Below are 22498 nucleotides of genomic sequence, written 5' to 3' on the forward strand. Positions count from 1 at the left end.
CTAATAGCCCCAAATCAAGACAAACAACTCTTCTTACATTATCCCAAATTTGGAACATACTCTTGTTGGCCATTCTGTTATAAAGGCCAGTCTTATCCATCACTAGGGATGTCGCGGACTGTTCGCCCGCGAACTAATTCGCGCGAACATCGACCGTTCGCGTCCGCCGAATGTTCGCGAACGTCGCGCGATGTTCGCCAATTTGGGTTCGCCTTAGCTGGCGCTTATTTTTGCCCTCTCACCCCAGACCAGCAGATACATGGCAGCCAATCAGGAAGCTCTCCCTCCTGGACCACCCCCACACCCCCTGGACCACTCCCCTTCCATATATAAACTGAAGCCCTGCAGCGTTTTTTCATTCTGCCTGTGTGTGCTTGGAAGAGCTAGTGTAGGGAGAGAGCTGTTGAGTGATTTGAGGGACAGTTGATAGTAACTTTGCTGGCTAGTAATCTACTTGATACTGCTCTGTATTGTAGGGACAGAACTCTGCAGGGATTTGAGGGACATTTTAGGTTAGTTAGCTTTGCTGACTAGTAATCTACTTGATACTGCTCTGTATTGTAGGGACAGAACTCTGCAGGGATTTGAGGGACAGTGAGTTTAGGTTAGTTAGCTTTGCTGGCTAGTAATCTACTTTCTACTGCAGTGCTCTGTATGTAGCTGCTGTGGGCACTGCTTCTGATCTCATCTGCTGACTGCTGTAATAACCCAATAGTCCTTGTAAGGACTGCTTTTATTTTCTTTTTTGTTTTTTTACTTTGCTACTATAAGAGCCCAGTGCTATTAGTCTAGCTGTGTTGGGGAGTGGGACTGGTGTGCTGCTCCTCCTAGTAGTTCACCACTACCAGCACCAACCAGAGTCAAAATTGTTACAAAGTATCTTATTTGCACCTGTTAGCTGTTCTGAGCTCTCTGCCAAAAGCTAATTAAGTTAGAAACTGTTTTTTTTCTGGCTGTTCAGTGCAGAGAAAAGAGGGACTTTCCAGTACAAAAGAGGGACAGGGGGTTGAGTGGTCAAAAGAGGGACAGTTGGGAGGTATGCAAGTGCCACCTAGCTGTGTGAGCTTTTTCACATTCTGTCTAAATAACAATAATAATTCCGTGTCCATAAACATCACCTGAGTGCAGGGGCGCGCCGCCAATGAGGCGAGCTGAGACGCTCGCCTCAGGCGGCAACGCCGAAGCGGTTTCCAGGGGCGGCAAAAAGCCGCTCCTGCACCTTTAAGAGCCGAATTTCCGGTTTTTAAACCGGAAATTCGGCTTTACTAATGCGAGAGAGCGCAATTGCGCTCTCCGCATTAGTGTTCCTGCCTCCCCTCCCAACAAGTAAGTCAGCGAGGGGGGGCGGCATTGCAGGAGCCGCCTCAGGCGGCGCTTAGGTCTGAATCGGCGCTGCCTGAGTGATGTTTTTACAGCAGTAATAATATATTCCGTATCCACTACTGTATACGTTGCCCTTGCAGGCATTGTTTGCCCAGTCTTTAACCAAGTGCCACCTAGCTGTGTGAGCTTTTTCACATTCCGTGTCCAGAAACACCACCTGAGTGACGTAGTGTGATTTCTGCCCTTTACAGCACAAAACGCAGCGCTGTGTCAACAATGTATTTTTCAGATACATTTTTGCCCTTGATCCCCCTCTGGCATGCCACTGTCCAGGTCGTTGCACCCTTTAAACAACTTTAAAATCATTTTTCTGGCCAGAAATGTCTTTTCTAGCTTTTAAAATTCGCCTTCCCATTGAAGTCTATGGGGTTCGCGACGTTCGCGAACCGTTCGCATTTTTGGACGCATGTTCGCGAACATTTTTTCCGCCGTTCGCTACATCCCTATCCATCACCCACACCGGTGAGAGATATGAGATTAACCAATTTTTCCACATGTGAATAGAAGCATTATATCTGTTGACATGCCCCTCTGGTTTGCTCTATGTGGAAAGACAACACGAAAGAGAGAGAGACCGCACACTCCAAACACAAATCCATGATTTGTAGAGGTCCTAAAGCATTAGCTGTCCAGCACAACTTCTATCAGGCTGAAAACTCCAGACCATTAGTCAACTCCAATTTCAAATAATAGAATGAGTCCTGGAATGTAAAGTCAATCAACATGAGCACCATGGGTTTTGACTGCTACTTACAGTATGCATACAGCGATGTGAAAGTGCTTAGTACAGGTGGCAAGGTAGGTCCATAATTCGTCTAAGGCATGTTTGAATGTTTTAATGCTACTGGTAGATACATGTAACTTTCACATTTAAGGATTATGGACTATTACAATATGGACACCAATGGACTGCAATGGCCTCTATGTCTTATAACTATGTATAAATATATAAAAGGATCATATAATAACCTCTGTAATGCTTCGAGGGAGCCAATCAGATTAGGGCAAAGGAGGATCAATGTTAAGGAGGAAAAAGTGATTTGAGCTGTAAGAATGTGGAATTGTCTCCCTGAATCAGCGGTACAGGCTGATACATTAGATAGGTACAAGGAAGGGTCGGATGCTTTATTCACCAGTAGCTCCTCCCAGCAGACAGGAGGGAGCCAATGAGATTAGAGGAGGGAAAGGGGTGTTACAGGGAGAGCTGGGAAGTGAATCAGTGGTACAGGCTGATACATTAGATAGGTTTAGCAAGTGAGGGAATACAGGGATATGGGAGATAGCTCATAGTACAAGTTGACCCAGTTACCATGATCTTATGTTTGCCCAGAACCATGATTTCATGTTCCAATGGTACATGTGGTGCCAATTGTGCTCCTACTGGATGGAACAGTCCCACTGGCAATTACAATTAATGTGATAAATTACTCCAATTACTGACAGTGCCCTATGGAACAGTTACCTATAAAAGTCTATCTCACAAATTCAGAATTTGACAGACTGAGAGAGACGCAGTCCTGTATGTGGTTGTCATTTCCCCCAATTAGAGTGTGTTTGAAACCGACAGACTGACAGACTGACAGAGCTTCTCCTGTGTGTGTAACACTGAGGGAATGATTGAGTTCTATAAAATAAGGTGCCACGGGATTAGAAAATGTATGCAGTCTGTGCCAATCATCCTGTACGCCATAGCAATTTCTGTGTGCCCCTGCTCGGAGTCAGAGAAAGGCTGCAGTCTATCTAGACTGAGTATTGATGGTTATGTCAGGCATCCCGGAGACCTTATAATAGGAGCAACCTTTCTTATTCATGTCAACAGAATCCAGGACAAGCCCCTATTCACCAGCAAACCCACGGAGCTGCAGTGCCAAACGTAAGTACCTTGTACCCAAGTCTTTGCCTTACAGCTGACAATGAGCAAACCCTTAGAAGGTTGTTAGATAAAATGAGTACCCGTTATAGCACTAGGAAAGGTGGTTTGGGTGCTGCTACAACTTTGGGATGCCAGGGGCCCACCAGAAAATCTTAGACTGTGGGCCCATCTTAGACCATGGACTCACTTTCCAAACTATTATTCCTTCTCTCCTCACTCAACCTCTTTATTAACCTAGTCTTTTATATCTACTTGAAATATTCTTCCATTTTTAAGAATTTGTATCCCATAAAGAAATAGGTCACAAATGATCATAAAATAGGCTAAATGGATAGAAGCAAGAGGCCCACTGACACCTGGGCCCACCGGGAGTTTTCCTGGTATCCCGGTGGGCCAGTCCGACACTGACTATAGAGAACTGCTAGTGGGGGTAGAGGGGGCTCATTGGGACAGTGAATAATAAGCAGTTTAAATATATGTCAAAAATGTCATATTCCCAACATTTAGATAGAATGCATAAATGCATAGCATAGTTACACCACTGCCATTAGCGTTGAAGTTGGCCTCAATTACTAGCTACACCACTGCCCTTTGTGTCACTCATGTTCCCAATGTTTCTTTGGGGCAAATTTAGTAAAGAGCGAAGTGACTAATTCTGGCGAAAATTCGCCAGCGTGACATTATTTCGGAACTTCGGCGATTTACTAATGGTCACTGGCGTAACTTTGCTAGTGAATGAGACAGACTCTAGCAGTACTTCGCTCCCTAACGCCTGGCGAATTTGCGCTCTGGCGAATGGACGTAACTACGCAAATTCACTAAGATGCGGATTTTACTGGACGTTCCCTCTTTCGCCAGACTTGCCTTGGCCACCTCAGACCAATAGAGTAGATAGGACTACTCCTATAGTTTAACATTTTCTAAGTCCCAAAAAATGCTAGCATATTTTCCTTTTTTCAGGGTGATAAGCTGCAAAAGAGCGTAATTTTTTTGGGGGGTAACCGGCTTACCCCCTACATTTCCTAACACATAAAATATACACTGGGCTCATGTGTAGGGCATTATAACAACTTTATTGTATTAAGGTTTCCCTGGGCTTGTGTAGTGTAATGTATTTTCTGCAACATATACGTCCATTCAACTTTCACTTCCCGCCATATGCAAATTAGGCAACTCTAGTGCAGCTTCGCTTCGCTTGGCGCAGTAACGCTAGCGCCCTGGATGGAACTTTTAGTGAATTAGCGTTGTCCTGGCGAATCTACGTCTGGCGCTGTGAGCGAATCCATCGCTGGCGAATTTTCAGAGGTTAGTGAATTTGCCTCTTTATATTATTATTATGGTCACTTCAAACTCAATAGTGGAGTCCAACCATAAGTATTAGCCTAATGTAGTTCCCTTAGATGTGACATTAGTAGTGGCATAACTTTTCATTTATCATTACAAAATCTGAGTTTGTCAAGCTCCCCTGGTAGAATTAATTATTTCATTTCTTAATGTATTACTACTATTAACAATGTTTATTTATTATTATTCTTGATAGGTAGAACATAAGGTCTTAGACACTGTTCTGTGCCATGTATTTGTCTCCCTGTAATTCCTACATCTTTGTTCTCTAGATTTGGACTTGATTACTACCAGAGCATGCGTGCCTTAATATTTGCTGTGGAGGAGATCAATGCGAATCCTACATTTCTACCCAACATTACGTTGGGTTTCCAGATATTTGACACCTGCACAGCTCTAAGGCGAGCAGCACAAGGCACACTCTGGATGTTGTCAGGAGGACAAGAGATCACCCCCAACTATATTTGTGTTCCGGAGTCTCGTCTGGCTGGGATCATTGGGGATTCTGCTTCTGTTCGGGCCATTATTATGGCTCAGATCCTAGGACTGTCCCGCTATCCACAAGTAAGAAAAAGCACATCATATAAAGCTCAGAATGAATTTAAAGATCTCACCACAAAATGTATTTTGAAAATGTTGATGTTGTATTTAAATGAACAGCAACCATTTCAGAACCCATTTTTAGTACCCCAAAGGGTGATCCAATGTAACAGTCTGTGGGATGCTCAGATCTACTGTTCAATGGCTCAATGTAACGGTTGGCACCCTAGATTCAGGAGCCCTCAGCTACTCAGATGCCGCCAGGTCTTAAAACGAGAGGTGCAAGGCGAAGGGTTCTGACCAAGCAAAGGGGCACAATGGTTTGCAAAGTCTTTGGGCAGAAGGTCACAGTACAAGATGTAGGACAGGATCATAGTCAAATCAGGCCGGGTCGTGGCAGGCAGAGAGCAAACGTAGTCAGACAGGCAAGGTTCAAACTGGGTGATCAATCAGAAGGGATTTAGCAGGATCGGAGTCAGATAACAGGCAAGGGTCGGATTACAGAGGTCAGGATCGTCGAATAGCCAGGCAGGGGTCATAACAGGAACAAGATCAGATATACAGAATAGCACAATGCTAACAGCTCCAGGAACAAACTCCTATAATGGGCAATACAAGAATGAATGAAGTCCCTTTAAATACCCTTTGAATTTCGCCCTAAGAGACAAACATGGCGCATGAAGATGAGATGGCGTCCCTGCCGCACCACTAGACCACCAGGGTAAGCGGATTTTATTACACTCAAGATCTACTGGTAGATAGCAATCTACCTTTTGGGCACCCCTTATTTCGAGTCCTTTTAACCTTGTTAAGTTTGGAGAGCCTCTAGCACAGACTTTCTCCTCCATTTCTCAGACACTTGCTTTATGTCATCCAAGGTAACATAGTTACATAGTAAGGTAGGTTGAAAAAAGACACACGTCCATCAAGTCTATATATAACCTGCCTAACTGCTAGTTGATCCAGAGACAAATTGAAGCCTCTCCAATTTGCCTCAGAGGGGGAAAAATTCCTTCCTGACTCCAAGATGCAATGGGACCAGTCCCTGGATCAACTTGTACTATGAGCTATCTCCCATATCCCTGTATTCCCTCACTTGCTAAACACCATCCAACCCCTTCTTAAAGCTATCTATGTATCAGCCTGTAAGATTGTTTCAGGAGTTGCAGGGCATGTAATATGCATTAGAATCCTGCATCTGGGAGTAGAACTGTGGGCTTTTGCAACACTCTTATTCTTATATGTTGAGGAGAAAAGTGGTATTGAAGAATTGTGGAAAGTATGTTTGGAGAATAGTGGGGGGCAGAGGGCTACTTGCAGACAGAAGTCATGATTTGGAACCAAATTGGGCACGAAATGTAGGGAAATGTAGGGAAAATGAGGATGCTCAACCTCTTAATGTAACTTCCAATAAAAATGTTTACATTTTATTTTTGTGGAATCCTTGAGTAGGTGTAATAACTTGACCCAATAGTAGGTGTAATAACTACTCATATTTATCTACAGATAAGTTATTTGGCAACCAGCCCCATCTTAAGCAACCGGGATCTGTTTCCTTCCTTCTTCCGTACCATCCCTAGTGACGAGTTTCAGGCAATAGGCCTAGCCAAGTTGGTGTCTCACTTTGGTTGGACTTGGGTTGGCCTTCTGGCAGTTGACACTGACTATGGCCAATTTGGAATTCAACTGGTAAAACAGGAAATAGTGAAAGCCGGGGCTTGTGTGGCATTTTCTGAAGATATTGTGACTGGCAAATCCAACAGAAATGCTCCGCACATTGCCCAGGTCATCAAAGAGTCAACAGCAAAGGTGGTGATAGTAATATCTGCTGATTATGACTTAATGATTGTGCTGGAAGAACTTTTGAAACAAAACATAACTGGAAGAATCTGGATAGCCAGCGAAGCTTGGGCAACCTCTTCTCTGCTCTCAGATAAAAGGTTACAATCTATCATGAGGGGTACTATTGGTTTTGCCATCCATGGTGGGAAGATTTCTGGCTTTCCAGAATATTTTAAAAGCCTCTCTCCATCTGCCCATCTCTATGATGCATTCATAAGGGAATTCTGGGAACAAGCTTTCTCTTGTAAATGGCTTAATCAGGATAATACCACATTTCAAGGGTGTACAGGATATGAAAAAATGGAAAGTTTAAAGATGAAAATAGATATTCGAATTACTCTTAATGTCTATTCTGCAGTTTATGCATTTGCTTGGGCTCTCAAAAATCTGTATGACTGTAAACCTGGAAGTGGACCATTCAAGAATGGGTACTGCTCCAACATCTCATCGTTTCGTCCTTGGCATGTAAGTGACCGTGTTCTTTGTTTAGCCTACAGATGTCTTCCTTGTTTTTGATGACTTCTCCATTCCCAATGTTCTTTTTGTTTGTCCTCAGCTTCTCCACTATATGAGAAATGTTCATTTTGAGACTAAAGACAAGACCATGATTTATTTTGATGCTAAAGGAAACCCCCCAGCAATTTATGACATTGTAAACTGGTGGGTGAATGCAATGGGTGCAATGGAGCAGGTTGTAGTTGGGAGTTACAGCTCAGTTTCTGGAGGTGAGAAGACGTTGACATTGAACAATTCTGCAATAAACTGGATATATAGGGAAACTCAGGTATGGATTATTTTCTAGGACATTTCCTTATAAGACTGATGGAAATATATAACATAAAACAGTAGATATTGGTATATGGTATTATATTAATATAATAGATAATTATAAACATTGCTTTGCTGTTTTTGAGTCTTTTTCAAACTAAATTACTAGGTATCCTGTGTATCCAAAAATCATGCAATATAGTGGGGCATATAGCCATACACAACTAAGAAAAATGAGGTAAAGGAATAGGCAAGAAGGGGAGGAGTATATACAAATGAAACAATATGATAAAAAGGGAGAGGATATGGAGTAACAGAAGTGATAGTGTAGAACAAAATCAGTGGCGTAACTAGATATTACTGGGCCCCACACGAAAAAAAAATTCAGGCCCCCGAAATGTCTAGAGATCTGTTTTACCAATATTTATTGAAATTGTATATGAACCAGCGTCTCTTGGGGCCCCTATACCTCCTGGGCCCCCATGCAGCTACTGGGTCTGCTTCCTCTTTACTTATGCCCCTAAACAGAATAGTAAAGGGAGGCAAAGGAGACACGAGGAGAAAAAAGTGGAGGAGCAGAAGAGAAGGGAAAGAAAAAGGAGAGGAGGAGAAGCATTAGGAAGTGGAACAAAGGAAAAGCAAAACAGAAAAGGGTGGATTGAATGATGAAAGAATGGTGAGCAGAGGCAAAAAAGATCTAAAAATAGATCTAAAAACAGATATTAATGGAGAACAGACAAGTAGACAAAAGGGGGAAATGAGGAAAGGGGATAGATGTACATGTAATAGGAAGAACTTTCATTTGTATCTCTCCTCTGATTATATCTGCCATAGGTTCCTCTGTCTAAGTGCAGTCAAAGCTGTCCAGTAGGATTTATGAAGGTGGCATTGCCAGGGAAGCCATCCTGTTGTTTTGACTGTGTTCGCTGTCATCAAGGAGAAATTTCAAATCAAACTGGTAATTTTTTTTAAAAAAACGTAATGTTTTGTTTGTTGAATGAAAGTAAGAAACAAGATGACAGTTTGCTCTCCTCTAGATGCTGTGGTGTGCACTCAATGTTCAAAAGAAACATGGCCCAACCTTCAACAAGACCAATGCATTCCTAGATCCATAGACTTTCTTTCCTATGAAGATCTCCTGGGTTTAAGCATTGCAACACTGTCAATCTCTTCCTCGGCTGTCCCACTTGGTATTCTGAGCATTTTCATCATTTACAAAAGCACCCCCATTGTTCGAGCCAACAATCATTTCCTTAGTTGCCTTCTCCTAGTCTCCCTGTCCCTCTGTTTCCTTTGCTCTTTAGGTTTCATTGGTTACCCACAACCTCAAAAGTGCCTTCTGCGTCAGGTGGCCTTTGGGATGGTTTTTGCTCTCTGCATCTCCTGTGTTCTGGCCAAAACCATCACTGTTGTAATAGCATTTACCGCAACAAAGCCTGGTAGTAAATTAAGAAAGTGGACTGGGGGTAAGGTTTCAAAAAGTGTCATCGTGTTCTGCATCGGTATTCAGTTCTGTATTTGTGTAATGTGGCTTTCCTTCTCACCCCCCTTTCCTGAACATGACACCAAAACTCAACCTGGAGTCATCATTTATAGTTGTAATGAGGGTTCACCCTACACTTTCTGGATCATGCTGGGATATCTTGGCCTCTTGGCCACCATCAGTTTCATTGTCGCCTTCCTGGCAAGACGACTACCTGACAGTTTCAATGAAGCCAAATTTATTACATTTAGCATGCTGGCCTTTCTAAGTGTCTGGGTGTCCTTTATCCCATCCTACTTAAGTGCACATGGTAAGTATACTGTAGCAATGGAGGTCTTTGCTATTTTGTCTTCCAGTTGGGCTGTGGTGGGCTGTATCTTTGTGCCAAAATGTTACATTATATTGTTCAAACCCAACATGAACTCAAGAGAAAATCTAATGGGGAAAGGAAAAGGTCAAAGGTAGAACTACTAGAGAGCAAATATTTGGAAATAAAATCTGTGAAACCATTCATACCGATATGCATTGTATGCTGTATGTGATGTCCATTACAGTTGTATAAAGGTTTAAATTAAATCATAAAATAGTTTGAGAGAATTCACTCATGCATATCATCATATTTTGCTTATTCTGCAGTAAATGAGCAACATTAGTAAATTAACTAAACATATTCATGGGATAATAGTCTCTGGGAAGGGAGTGTGACTGTGGGATAGCAGGTATAGTAGGGAGAGATGGTGCCTATAGTAACAGTGGATAATAGTCTCTGGGAAGGGAGTGTGACTGTGGGATATCAGGTATAGTAGGGAGAGATGGTGTCTATAGTAACAGTGGATAATAGTCTCTGGGAAGGGAGTGTGACTGTGGGATAGCAGGTATAGTAGGGAGAGATGGTGCCTATAGTAACAGTGGATAATAGTCTCTGGGAAGGGAGTGTGACTGTGGGATAGCAGGTATAGTAGGGAGAGATGGTGTCTATAGTAACAGTGGATAATAGTCTCTGGGAAGGGAGTGTGACTGTGGGATAGCAGGTATAGTAGGGAGAGATGGTGTCTATAGTAACAGTGGATAATAGTCTCTGGGAAGGGAGTGTGACTGTGGGATAGCAGGTATAGTAGGAGAGATGGTGTCTATAGTAACAGTGGGGATAATAGTCTCTGGGAAGGGAGTGTGACTGTGGGATAGCAGGTATAGTAGGGAGAGATGGTGTCTATAGTAACAATGGATAATAGTCTCTGGGAAGGGAGTGTGACTGTGGGATAGCAGGTATAGTAGGGAGAGATGGTGCCTATAGTAACAGTAGATAATAGTCTCTGGGAAGGGAGTGTGACTGTGGGATAGCAGGTATAGTAGGGAGAGATGGTGCCTATAGTAACAGTAGATAATAGTCTCTGGGAAGGGAGTGTGACTGTGGGATAGCAGGTATAGTAGGGAGAGATGGTGCCTATAGTAACAGTAGATAATAGTCTCTGGGAAGGGAGTGTGACTGTGGGATAGCAGGTATAGTAGGGAGAGATGGTGCCTATAGTAACAGTAGATAATAGTCTCTGGGAAGGGAGTGTGACTGTGGGATAGCAGGTATAGTAGGGAGAGATGGTGCCTATAGTAACAGTGGATAATAGTCTCTGGGAAGGGAGTGTGACTGTGGGATAGCAGGTATAGTAGGGAGAGATGGTGCCTATAGTAACAGTAGATAATAGTCTCTGGGAAGGGAGTGTGACTGTGGGATAGCAGGTATAGTAGGGAGAGATGGTGCCTATAGTAACAGTAGATAATAGTCTCTGGGAAGGGAGTGTGACTGTGGGATAGCAGGTATAGTAGGGAGAGATGGTGCCTATAGTAACAGTAGATAATAATCTCTGGGAAGGGAGTGTGACTGTGGGATAGCAGGTATAGTAGGGAGAGATGGTGTCTATAGTAACAGTGGATAATAGTCTCTGGGAAGGGAGTGTGACTGTGGGATAGCAGGTATAGTAGGGAGAGATGGTGTCTATAGTAACAGTGGATAATAGTCTCTGGGAAGGGAGTGTGACTGTGGGATAGCAGGTATAGTAGGGAGAGATGGTGCCTATAGTAACAGTGGATAATAGTCTCTGGGAAGGGACTGTGACTGTGGGATAGCAGGTATAGTAGGGAGAGATGGTGTCTATAGTAACAGTGGGATAATAGTCTCTGGTAAGGGAGTGTGACTGTGGGATAGCAGGTATAGTAGGGAGAGATGGTGTCTATAGTAACAGTGGATAATAGTCTCTGGGAAGGGAGTGTGACTGTGAGATAGCAGGTATAGTAGGGAGAGATGGTGTCTATAGTAACAGTGGATAATAGTCTCTGGGAAGGGAGTGTGACTGTGGGATAGCAGGTATAGTAGGGAGAGATGGTGCCTATAGTAACAGTAGATAATAGTCTCTGGGAAGGGAGTGTGACTGTGGGATAGCAGGTATAGTAGGGAGAGGTGGTGTCTATAGTAACAGTGGGATAATAGTCTCTGGGAAGGGAGTGTGACTGTGGGATAACAGGTATAGTAGGGAGAGATGGTGTCTATAGTAACAGTGAATAATAGTCTCTGGGAAGGGAGTGTGAAGGTGGGATAGCAGGTATAGTAGGGAGAGATGGTGTCTATAGTAACAGTGGGATAATAGTCTCTGGGAAGGGAGTGTGACTGTGGGTTAGCAGGTATAGTAGGGAGAGATGGTGTCTATAGTAACAGTGGATAATAGTCTCTGGGAAGGGAGTATGACTGTGGGATAGCAGGTATAGAGGGAGAGATGGTGTCTATAGTAACAGTGAATAATAGTCTCTGGGAAGGGAGTGTGAAGGTGGGATAGCAGGTATAGTAGGGAGAGATGGTGCCTATAGTAACAGTAGATAATAGTCTCTGGCAAGGGAGTGTGACTGTGGGATAGCAGGCATAGTAGGGAGAGATGGTGTCTATAGTAACAGTGGGATAATAGTCTCTGGGAAGGGAGTGTGACTGTGGGATAGCAGGTATAGTAGGGAGAGATTGTGCCTATAGTAACAGTGGATAATAGTCTCTGGGAAGGGAGTGTGACTGTGGGATAGCAGGTATAGTAGGGAGAGATGGTGTCTATAGTAACAGTGGGGATAATAGTCTCTGGGAAGGGAGTGTGACTGTGGGATAGCAGGTGTAGTAGGGAGAGATGGTGTCTATAGTAACAGTGGGATAATAGTCTCTGGGAAGGGAGTGTGACTGTGGGATAGCAGGTATAGTAGGGAGAGATGGTGTCTATAGTAACAGTGGGATAATAGTCTCTGGGAAGGGAGTGTGACTGTGGGATAGCAGGTATAGTAGGGAGAGATGGTGTCTATAGTAACAGTGGGATAATAGTCTCTGGGAAGGGAGTGTGACTGTGGGATAGCAGGTATAGTAGGGAGAGATGGTGTCTATAGTAACAGTGGGATAATAGTCTCTGGGAAGGGAGTGTGACTGTGGGATAGCAGGTATAGTAGGGAGAGATGGTGTCTATAGTAACAGTGGGGATAATAGTCTCTGGGAAGGGAGTGTGACTGTGGGATAGCAGGTGTAGTAGGGAGAGATGGTGTCTATAGTAACAGTGGGATAATAGTCTCTGGGAAGGGAGTGTGACTGTGGGATAGCAGGTATAGTAGGGAGAGATGGTGTCTATAGTAACAGTGGGATAATAGTCTCTGGGAAGGGAGTGTGACTGTGGGATAGCAGGTATAGTAGGGAGAGATGGTGCCTATAGTAACAGTGGATAATAGTCTCTGGGAAGGGAGTGTGACTGTGGGATAGCAGGTATAGTAGGGAGAGATGGTGCCTATAGTAACAGTGGATAACAGTCTCTGGGAAGGGAGTGTGACTGTGGGATAGCAGGCATAGTAGGGAGAGATTGTGCCTATAGTAACAGTGGATCATAGTCTCTGGGAAGGGAGTGTGAAGGTGGGATAGCAGGTATAGTAGGGAGAGATGGTGTCTATAGTAACAGTGGATAATAGTCTCTGGGAAGGGAGTGTGACTGTGGGATAGCAGGTATAGTAGGGAGAGATGGTGCCTATAGTAACAGTGGATAATAGTCTCTGGGAAGGGAGTGTGACTGTGGGATAGCAGGTATAGTAGGGAGAGATGGTGCCTATAGTAACAGTAGATAATAGTCTCTGGGAAGGGAGTGTGACTGTGGGATAGCAGGTATAGTAGGGAGAGATGGTGCCTATTGTAACAGTGGATAATAGTCTCTGGGAAGGGAGTGTGACTGTGGGATAGCAGGTACAGTAGGGAGAGATGGTGCCTATAGTAACAGTGGATAATAGTCTCTGGGAAGGGAGTGTGACTGTGGGATAGCAGGTACAGTAGGGAGAGATGGTGTCTATAGTAACAGTGGATAATAGTCTCTGGGAAGGGAGTGTGACTGTGGGATAGCAGGTACAGTAGGGAGAGATGGTGTCTATAGTAACAGTGGATAATAGTCTCTGGGAAGGGAGTGTGACTGTGGGATAGCAGGTACAGTAGGGAGAGATGGTGTCTATAGTAACAGTGGATAATAGTCTCTGGGAAGGGAGTGTGACTGTGGGATAGCAGGTATAGTAGGGAGAGATGGTGCCTATAGTAACAGTGGATAATAGTCTCTGGGAAGGGAGTGTGACTGTGGGATAGCAGGTATAGTAGGGAGAGATGTGGGATAATAGTCTCTGGCAAGGGACTGTGGATGTGAGAAGACAGCTAGTTCTTGAAGAAATTGGCAGATGCTAATGTTACGGTCGGTTTGAGCCCACACACAACCTGATAAAGTGTTCTTTGAGAGCTTTGAGGTTTTGGGCTGGCCCACATATCAATACTCAATACCCCACTCAGGCAACCTTATATGGAGATTGTAGTTTTCTAAAAAGGGTAACTCCCCTTTTGGTATATTTCCTCATCCAGCTCCCGACCTATTGCAAGGTAGGGCATGTGAAGTTATCAACCCCTACAGCAGGGGTGCCCAAAAGGTAGATCGGGATCTACCAGTAGACCTTTAGCTGGGGATCAGTAGATCTCAAGACACTGTCAACAAACAGCTTGTCTAAATCACCCTCCTGTCTCATGCTTTTCATTCAGATGTTTATTATAAAGGTTACATAAGAAATATATATATGTAGCAATATATATTTTCTCATGAATCAATATTTTAGTTAGTAAAGTATGGGCACGCCGGCTCTACAGTATGGGTACCTATGTCCTGGGAGAGGTATGAGTTTAGTTCCTGTCCCCTAGTCTATAAAAGTGGAGGATTCACATAGGTCTGTCTCTAATGGGGTTCCACCTGGTGGCAAGGTGGATGTGACGGGGAGCCTGAGAAAGTAGGCCTGACTAAGAAGAGTAAGCAGAAAGGTAACCAGTGACATTGGGTAAAGGGAAGAGAGAGGCAAAGCTAATGTCAGCTAATATTATAGAATGATCAAAGACTATTATTAGTAAGCAGTCTTGTGCTCCACCAACAAGGCTTATTATGGTGTAGTTGCCACTCGCCTAATTGTAGTGTCAATTTCACATGGTCCATTGGAATTAATAATCCCCTTAGAATGTATGGATTAGTACATTTTAAAAAATCCATGCACAACAGTCCCAGGTTAGTTAGGTCTCTGTGGCTGCCATCACCAGACTACAGTATCTTTCCTCATGTAAGATGATGGCAGCTGCCCCCAGGGAGTAGACACTGAAAAAGGACAATGCCTTTATTGTGGCATCATCAATCTGCAAATACCCCAGAAATAACTGCCTGGGGTGCTTCAAGTGGGCAACTAACTTGATATCACTGAGGTTTGTATTTTGGACAGCTGTATGAGGCATTAGGCAGTTTAGTGAGTCTGATTAGTCTGACCAGTCTGGGTTGGAGCTGTCTCTTGGGCAAACATTTCAGAGGGTGTCTTTCCTACTTTTCCCAAAAGGTTCTTAATATGGTTTTTCTTGGGCACCAAGACAGGAATCCCCATACTTTCCCAGCAATGAACTCCTCTTCTATGCCAGCCTGTATGTGCCAAAAGTACACACTAATGAAATGACTGGACACCACAGGAGGGTTAGGGATGGAAGTAGGAAAAAATAGAAGGTAGAACTGAACAATCTTATTAGACTCAAATATAAGATAAAATAAAAATAAGGATTAGTTGTGCTTGAAGTATTGTTATGTGTTATTTGTGGCCCCCCTAAACTTTCTGGGTTACCCAAATCTTCTCTAAGTTGGGTCTGACAATGTCTTTCCACAGCCTCTTGGTGACCAGCATTTTTTTTCCCAATTGTCCTGTCAAGGAGTTCCAGAAATAGATCTCATTCCCATAGAGTCATCAGGGTCTTAGGAAATGAGAACATGCAATTCATACAATTGCTTTCTCCCTGTGGGCAACATCATGTTTAAAAGGAATCTCTAAGCACCAGCACAATTCAGAGACCCAGGACATACGGAGCCCTTTTCCACCCCGTGTGTCCCTCTCTGCATCTGTTCTTACTTCTAGAATCTTTCTTCAATTCATTTGTATCTCTCTATCTCTATCTGGATTATATCTGTTGCACATATCAGACACCGATATATATGTATCGGCTCCTCTCCCTTCTTCCACACTACTAATAATTTCAACTTAGTTTTCACCTACCCAGCTAGGGATGCTGTTTTCTGCCTTCTGGTATCTCCTAGTATTGCTCCTCCAAACTCTTGTCTCCTACCACCTACCCTGTTGCCTAATATTCTTCTGTCTCCTTGCTCCATGTGCAGGGGGTGTAGCTGGGATGGGTGCATGCAGGGCCCCTGAGAGTGATATAGCAGGACTGTACAGGGAGGGTAACATCATTATTGGTGGCGTCTTTCCTGTCCATGTGTATCGTGTCTATCAACAGCTGACCTATAGGAACCCCCCAACACCGGTAACCTGCAGCACGTAAGTAAGAAACCTTCAGCCATCACAATGCTACCCTTTAATACCTTCTTTATACCTGCTGTGCCTATCCTAATAATAAGAGTGATAGTGTTAGGAGGATGGGTATTGTACGACTCAGGAACATAGAATTGGGTAAGAATAGCAGTGTAAGAATTGAAAAGTGTAGGAAAATGTGCCTCTTATATCAGCATTCCAACAACAGCTCTCTGTGCGATAAATAATGGTGGAAAGCTAGAGATGCATTAGAAATATCTAAGGGTTGTAGAACAGTCTAGGCAGGATAGAATAAGGGCACACGTGAGTGTTTTGGCAGTTGCTTTACAGAGGCAAAGCTTGAAAAAATTGTGTAGGTAATAAAACATTGGCTATAAATATTGCCAAGAGTGCAGAAGTCTGGATACAGAGCCTTGAGTTACCCATGGCTAGACCTTGAGGGCTAAATTTGGTTAGCATATCAGACCCAAATGGATTGGTTAGAATTTTAGGAAGAGAACCATGATGCAGCTTGTTAAGAACCTGGTTTAGATGAGGGTATACTAAATGTAAGGGTATATATACGATTATGGTCAAGGTTAATTATGCCTGTACTAGAAATGCATTCATCTTCATTTAACTCCTCAGGTTTGTGCCCCTGACCTTTCAATGGCTACAGACACTTCTCCTGGCTGTGCAAGAAATAAGCACTTCTCCCTACCTTCTCCCTAACATCACCCTCGGTGTCCATTTGTTTGATTCCTGTGCTTCTCCTGGAAGAGCGCTAGAAGGGACCTCCTGGTTACTCTCAGGTGGGGCTTTGAAGCCCATTCCGAACTTCCACTGGAGGTCTCCAATTTCATCACTTGCAGGGGTCATTGGAGATTCAAGCTCTGCTTCTTCTGTGGCTATTGCAAGACTGCTAGGACTTTACAGGTATCCCCAGGTAGGGGATTTAATTGGTTGCTGAGATTTATTCTTTTGATTCCAAGTCTGTTTACATTTTTGTGTTCGATAATCCTACCCTGTTTAAGTGATGTTCTACTTTTCTTGTGTTATTGTACTCTTATGTAGACTTATGCCACACACCACCTCTACTGATTTGTATTCCTTAACCCCCATTTTTCTCAATTGAGATCTGCTTTGACCACCTGACTATTGGTTCCTGCTTTGTTACACCCCAGTGCCATGGATAGAAGAGTAGATCTGAAGTAGTTTTTCAACCACCAATAATAACCCAGTTGATGAAGTTATCTTTGTATTTTCTCTTAGATAAGCTACTTCTCCACCAGCTCAGTACTGAGCGACAGAACACAGTTTCCTTCCTTCTTCAGGACCGTACCCAGTGACATTTTTCAGTCAAAAGGGTTGGCACAGCTTGTATCATACTTTGGTTGGACCTGGGTAGGAATGATAGGAGAGGACACAGACTATGGGCAAGAAGGCATCCGAGCTACCACGACAGAGATTCTGCGGTCTGGATCCTGTGTGGCTTTCACAGAATACATACTGACTAGTCGCCCAGACAGAAATGCCTTTCATCTCTCAAGAGTCATAGTAGAGTCAAATGCTAGCGTCATTGTTGTCTTCTCCAGTGGTTCCAACTTTGTACCAGTGGTAGAAGAGCTTTTAAAAAATAATGTCACAGGTAAAACTTGGGTAGCCAGTGAGTCATGGTCAACATCAGCCTTGGTCTCCAAAGAAAAATACTGGCATGTCCTAAAAGGGACTGTTGGCTTTGCCCTACATAGTGGGCACATTTCTGGACTCAAACAATTTCTTAACTCTATGGATCCCAAGAAGACCCCAGATGATATCTTCTTAAAAGAGTTTTGGGAAGTAACTTTTCACTGTAAGTGGCAGATCAAAGAGGTTCGTTTTATCAACAGCACCAAAATTTGCACAGGGCAGGAGTCTAACGGGGCCATATTCACTGACAGCATCCAGAGGGTTACTTACAGCATCTACATTGCAGTTTATGCGCTGGCATGGGCTCTGCATGGAATCCTAATCAGCAGACAAAGAGCATGTCTTCAGATCCACGAGACCTGCAATGAACCCTTGTCTTTCCAACCATGGCAGGTATTGTATTAGATATGTAATTATATTTTATACTTGTATGTTGTGATCAGGAAGATGTTTAATTTTGCTAATGAGGTTTATATTAGTGGGTCTCTGTCTTGGCTGAGCCAACTGGGAGCCCTAGTTCCTAAGCAGCTTTAAACTATTAAACCTCCACATCAAGGACTTAGATGTTCCACCAAGACCCAAAACACAGACACCACTTCAAACGTCCTCTTTCCTTACAGGTAATGGATTCAATAAGGACTGTCCACTTTGAAGCCAAAGATGGGAGAGATGTATATTTTGGCTCTAATGGGGACCTCCCAGCTGTGTATGACATTGTAAACTGGCAGATAGATGCTACAGGCAAAATACAGCATGTGAAGGTGGGGAATTATGATGGCAGCACCCAGAAAGGGTACACATTCTCTGTGAATACCAGTGCCATCCAGTGGACCACAGAAAGGGAACAGGTAAGTAAATTATTGGACAACTGAGATTGATTGAACTATTTTTTCATATAAGCAATTCAGTCACTTTCTTTTAACAGTACACAATTGTACATGTAAAGATGCAAGCTGACTCTTTTGTCTTGTGTCCTTTTAATCCTCTTCTCCCAGGTTCCTTTATCCTACTGCAGTAAAAGCTGCCCCATAGGATTTAGGAAAGCAACCATACAGGGGAAACCGATCTGTTGTTTCCAATGTGTTCCGTGTCCTTCTGGGGAAGTCGCAAACCAGACAGGTACAGTCCCCAATCAAGTTCTATCAAAACAGGTTCTAGATTGATTCCTTGAGCAGAAAAATAGCTCTAGCCTTTTGTGCTGTATAGTAAACCAGTAATTTTATTAAGAGGACTTTAGTATTAAGGTATGGGCTATTAACAGGACTTCCAGTATTTAGGTATTGGCTAGCCACAGATAATTATGAAATGTGGAGCTCAGTGGTCTTAACCATATTTTTGTAATCCAACATTTAGACAAGGCCCTGCTTATCTTGTAAGATTGGATGGGTGGGAGGGTGGATGGATGGATCGGTGGGTGGATGGATCGGTGGGTGGATGGATGGGCGGATCAGTGGATGGGTGGTGATGGTATTTTTAGTAGTACCATTTTTGACCTCGTGTAAGAAAAAACTCAGTAAAGGAAAACCTTAAGTAATAGTCAGGCAATTTATTCATACATCATAACAGTTTTGTCTGGGTAAGCTGTTGGAGTAACACACAGAATGTCAGCCAAGGACTTACCAAAGACCCACCTCTTGGTCCAGGCGTTATATAGCTTTCAGAAGGCATTTACAGTAATTATGACAAGGGGTTCACGGAAATACCATACATGGTCTGGCGAGGAGACTTACTGACATATATATTTATACATTCCTGTAAGATGTGCAGTTTTGCAACATAAGAGATTTCTGGTTCCAACTGTCCACAGCCTCGTAGACATCTGTTGGCTAAACATAGTCATTGTGGTACAGACAGCTATTGAGCAACACTTCTGCAAAAAGGGCATAAGAGACATGCTGACACTCTGCTGACACTGGAATTTAAGTAACAGAGTGATGATCTTTTGTTTGTATGGCCTAGTATAAGTTATATGAGTGACCATTGTCCACAGTTGACCATTAGCCCATCCTGCCTTGGGCCCTATAGCGTTATGGCGTCATAGAGGGCGGGGGTGACAACTATCAACCCTCTGACACTAGCCATTCGTCCGTCTTAGGAATTAGACCGTTCCAGATATATTTTTTCCATAACAGTGGTTGGATGGATAGATAGAGATACACATGCACAAGTGTCCTGATCCTCATGCAGAGCTGCCATTCAACCTAATTACTGCTCCCCCTTACCTGTATGGAGGCTCCAAGAAATCTATGAGACCTGGATGGTGCAAATTTTTGCACTGACCTATTCTACAACAGTAGGAACTCCACAAGCAGGAGGCCCCCAAGGTCCCTCATAACCATAGGTGTATCACCCCTTTAACCTTTCTTGCCCCTAAATCATGTGCATAGCTTTACATAGTAACTTAGTAAGTTAGGTTGAAAAAAAACATATCCTAACCAAAGAGATTTGGGTAGTGGAAGGGTTTAGTGGGCCAACACATTCATTCCCTTGGGCCTTTTAGTATTGGTCCACAAAAACCAGAGCCTGCAGAGCTCAGTCAGCTTTGATTGTAGGCCACTGACTGATCCCATAACCCCTGGCTGTGTGGTAGGACCTAGCCTAAACAAAGAAGACAACTTTAATGGTTTACTTTGAGTTCAATTTCTATATAAATATTCTCTGAATATTCCTTCAGGCATATTACACACATACACATTGCCTGCCAAGATGTTTGTACTTAAAGCTCAGCCAATGAAAATGTTTTTCTTTGCTTTCAGACTCATTTGACTGTTTCAAGTGTCCATGGGATCAGTGGCCCAATAACCTGAAGGATCAGTGCATTACAAAATCAGTTGAGTTTCTTTCCTGTGATGATCCATTGGGTGTTACCCTAATCACCTCCAATGCCATTTCTTCCATCATCCCAGTGGCATTATTGGGGCTTTTCATTAATTTCAAGACTAGTCCCATTGTTCGTGCCAACAATTACCTCCTTAGTTGCTTTCTTTTGGTATCTCTCAGCCTCTGTTTTCTTTGTTCTTTAAGTTTCATTGGTTACCCTCAACCTGAAAGGTGTCTTTTGCGCCAGGTGTCATTTGGGATGGTTTTTACTCTCTGCATCTCTTGTGTTCTGGCCAAAACAATCACTGTTGTCATTGCTTTCAAAGCCACCAAGCCAGGCAGCAAATTAAGAAAATGGACAGGAACAAAAGTGACCTACTTAGTCGTAGGTCTTGGTGTTCTGCTGCAGTTTTGTATATGCATTATTTGGTTGTCCAACTTCCCTCCTTTTCCGGAAAATGACATCCAGACTAAACCAGGAGTCATCATTGTTCACTGTAATGAAGGATCTCCTACTTGTTTTTGGTGTATGCTGGGATATCTAGGACTTCTGGCCACCATAAGCTTTGTTCTTGCCTTCTTGGTCAGGAGGCTTCCAGACAGCTTTAATGAAGCCAAATTTATCACATTCAGTATGTTGGCTTTCCTCAGTGTCTGGGTGTCCTTTATCCCAGCTTATATCAGTGCTCGGGGCATGTATACTGTGGCAATGGAGGTCTTTGCCATTCTGTCTTCTAGCTGGGCTCTGGTCATCTGCATCTTTCTGCCCAAGGGTTTCATCATTCTCTTCAGACCAGAACTCAACACCAAAGAGAGTTTAATGGGGCGAGGCAAAAATTAAGAAACAGCTTCTATAGCCTGGACTTCTGGATCTGTGAAACAGACACTAATATTCCATTGTGTGCTGCTTCCTCTTAAAGGAAAACTAAACCCTAAAAACAAATATGGGTAGAAATGGATATGAACCTACTGTGCCAGCCTAGCGTTTCATAATCTCTCTGACTATAACAAGTCACGTTTAAATTTGCCCTTTTGGATTCTGAAGTGTCAGATTTGCCTTTTGGATTCTGAAGTGTCAGATTTCACAGAAGCTGCCCAGGGCATGCACTCGGAATTAGTAGGAGAGAAGATGGGGAGCTACAGGGGGCATCTTTCCTGGCATAGATCGTCCATGCTACAGGGCTGTGAGGACCTGGGACTGGTATAGAACCCTCAAAACATAATGTACAACAGCCCCCAAATAGCCTAACCATTCTCCCAGCCATACAAGAAGGGATGACCGTAACTTGTATCCTCATTGTAACCACCTCTTACCCACCTTGGTGTTTAAATTGCCACGACCCCTACCCTCTTAATGATCAGGACATCAATATGACAGTACTCATAAAGGTTTTATTCAAAACTGTTTATTGTTATATATTGTACAGTTCAGATGAAAATGTGTATGTTCTAAGTGCCTATACATTTCTGCAGGCTGGAACATGTCCAGTGACTGCGGACCTAGAACCATGTTTGTAGACACTCCTTTTCTCTGTTTCTTTTATCTGCAAATAAAAATAAATATAAATTAAAAAAAAAAAACCATAATGTACAACATTTCTACCCTACTTTTTTGTTAAGCTTTGGTTCTCCTTTAAATCAAGCATCATTAACACAAAGTAGGAGCATTGCAGCTTGAGATATGAAATATCCTATATGGTTTACAGTGATGGTGGCTCGCTGAGGATGCTGTGAGTTTTAATACACCAAGGTTGGGTGTAAACTCCTTAATATAACATATTTGCCATGCAGAGCTGGCAAAATGCTATTTCTATGTCAGCATTTAAAGGGTTAATACCAAGAATATTTTCTTGCCTATGATCCCATGGGGGTCCAGGACAAATGCCTTCCTGCATCCC

The 22498-nt window shown here is 43.2% G+C and overlaps 2 protein-coding genes across 2 annotated transcripts; both read left to right on the forward strand.

The window, feature by feature from the left end:
- Positions 1-3041: 3041 nt before the first annotated feature.
- On the forward strand, positions 3042-9698 carry LOC108710457 (extracellular calcium-sensing receptor-like). The gene is made up of 6 exons (XM_018251595.2): positions 3042-3256; positions 4873-5164; positions 6647-7447; positions 7539-7766; positions 8585-8708; positions 8788-9698. The coding sequence occupies exons 1-6, from the start codon at positions 3042-3044 to the stop codon at positions 9696-9698; spliced, it is 2571 nt and encodes an 856-aa protein (XP_018107084.2).
- A 7803-nt stretch (positions 9699-17501) lies between these two features.
- Positions 17502-21441, forward strand: LOC108710458 (extracellular calcium-sensing receptor). Its single transcript, XM_018251596.1, has 4 exons — positions 17502-18173; positions 18401-18628; positions 18776-18899; positions 20537-21441. The coding sequence occupies exons 1-4, from the start codon at positions 17502-17504 to the stop codon at positions 21439-21441; spliced, it is 1929 nt and encodes a 642-aa protein (XP_018107085.1).
- Positions 21442-22498: the final 1057 nt, after the last annotated feature.

The sequence above is a fragment of the Xenopus laevis genome, chromosome 3L (assembly GCF_017654675.1).
Source record: "Xenopus laevis strain J_2021 chromosome 3L, Xenopus_laevis_v10.1, whole genome shotgun sequence".
Taxonomy (NCBI): domain Eukaryota; kingdom Metazoa; phylum Chordata; class Amphibia; order Anura; family Pipidae; genus Xenopus; species Xenopus laevis.

What these genes read in the sequence shown, in the direction of transcription:
- LOC108710457 (XM_018251595.2), top strand. Translation starts at nt 3,042, where the DNA reads ATGCAGTCTGTGCCAATCATCCTGTACGCCATAGCAATTTCTGTGTGC. An exon ending in GACTGTCCCGCTATCCACAA is followed by an intron (nt 5,165 to 6,646) that starts GTAAGAAAAAGC and finishes ATTTATCTACAG; the next exon opens with ATAAGTTATTTGGCAACCAG. An exon ending in AGAAATTTCAAATCAAACTG is followed by an intron (nt 8,709 to 8,787) that starts GTAATTTTTTTT and finishes GCTCTCCTCTAG; the next exon opens with ATGCTGTGGTGTGCACTCAA.
- LOC108710458 (XM_018251596.1), top strand. Translation starts at nt 17,502, where the DNA reads ATGATAGGAGAGGACACAGACTATGGGCAAGAAGGCATCCGAGCTACC. An exon ending in GGACCACAGAAAGGGAACAG is followed by an intron (nt 18,629 to 18,775) that starts GTAAGTAAATTA and finishes CTCTTCTCCCAG; the next exon opens with GTTCCTTTATCCTACTGCAG. An exon ending in GGAAGTCGCAAACCAGACAG is followed by an intron (nt 18,900 to 20,536) that starts GTACAGTCCCCA and finishes CTTTGCTTTCAG; the next exon opens with ACTCATTTGACTGTTTCAAG.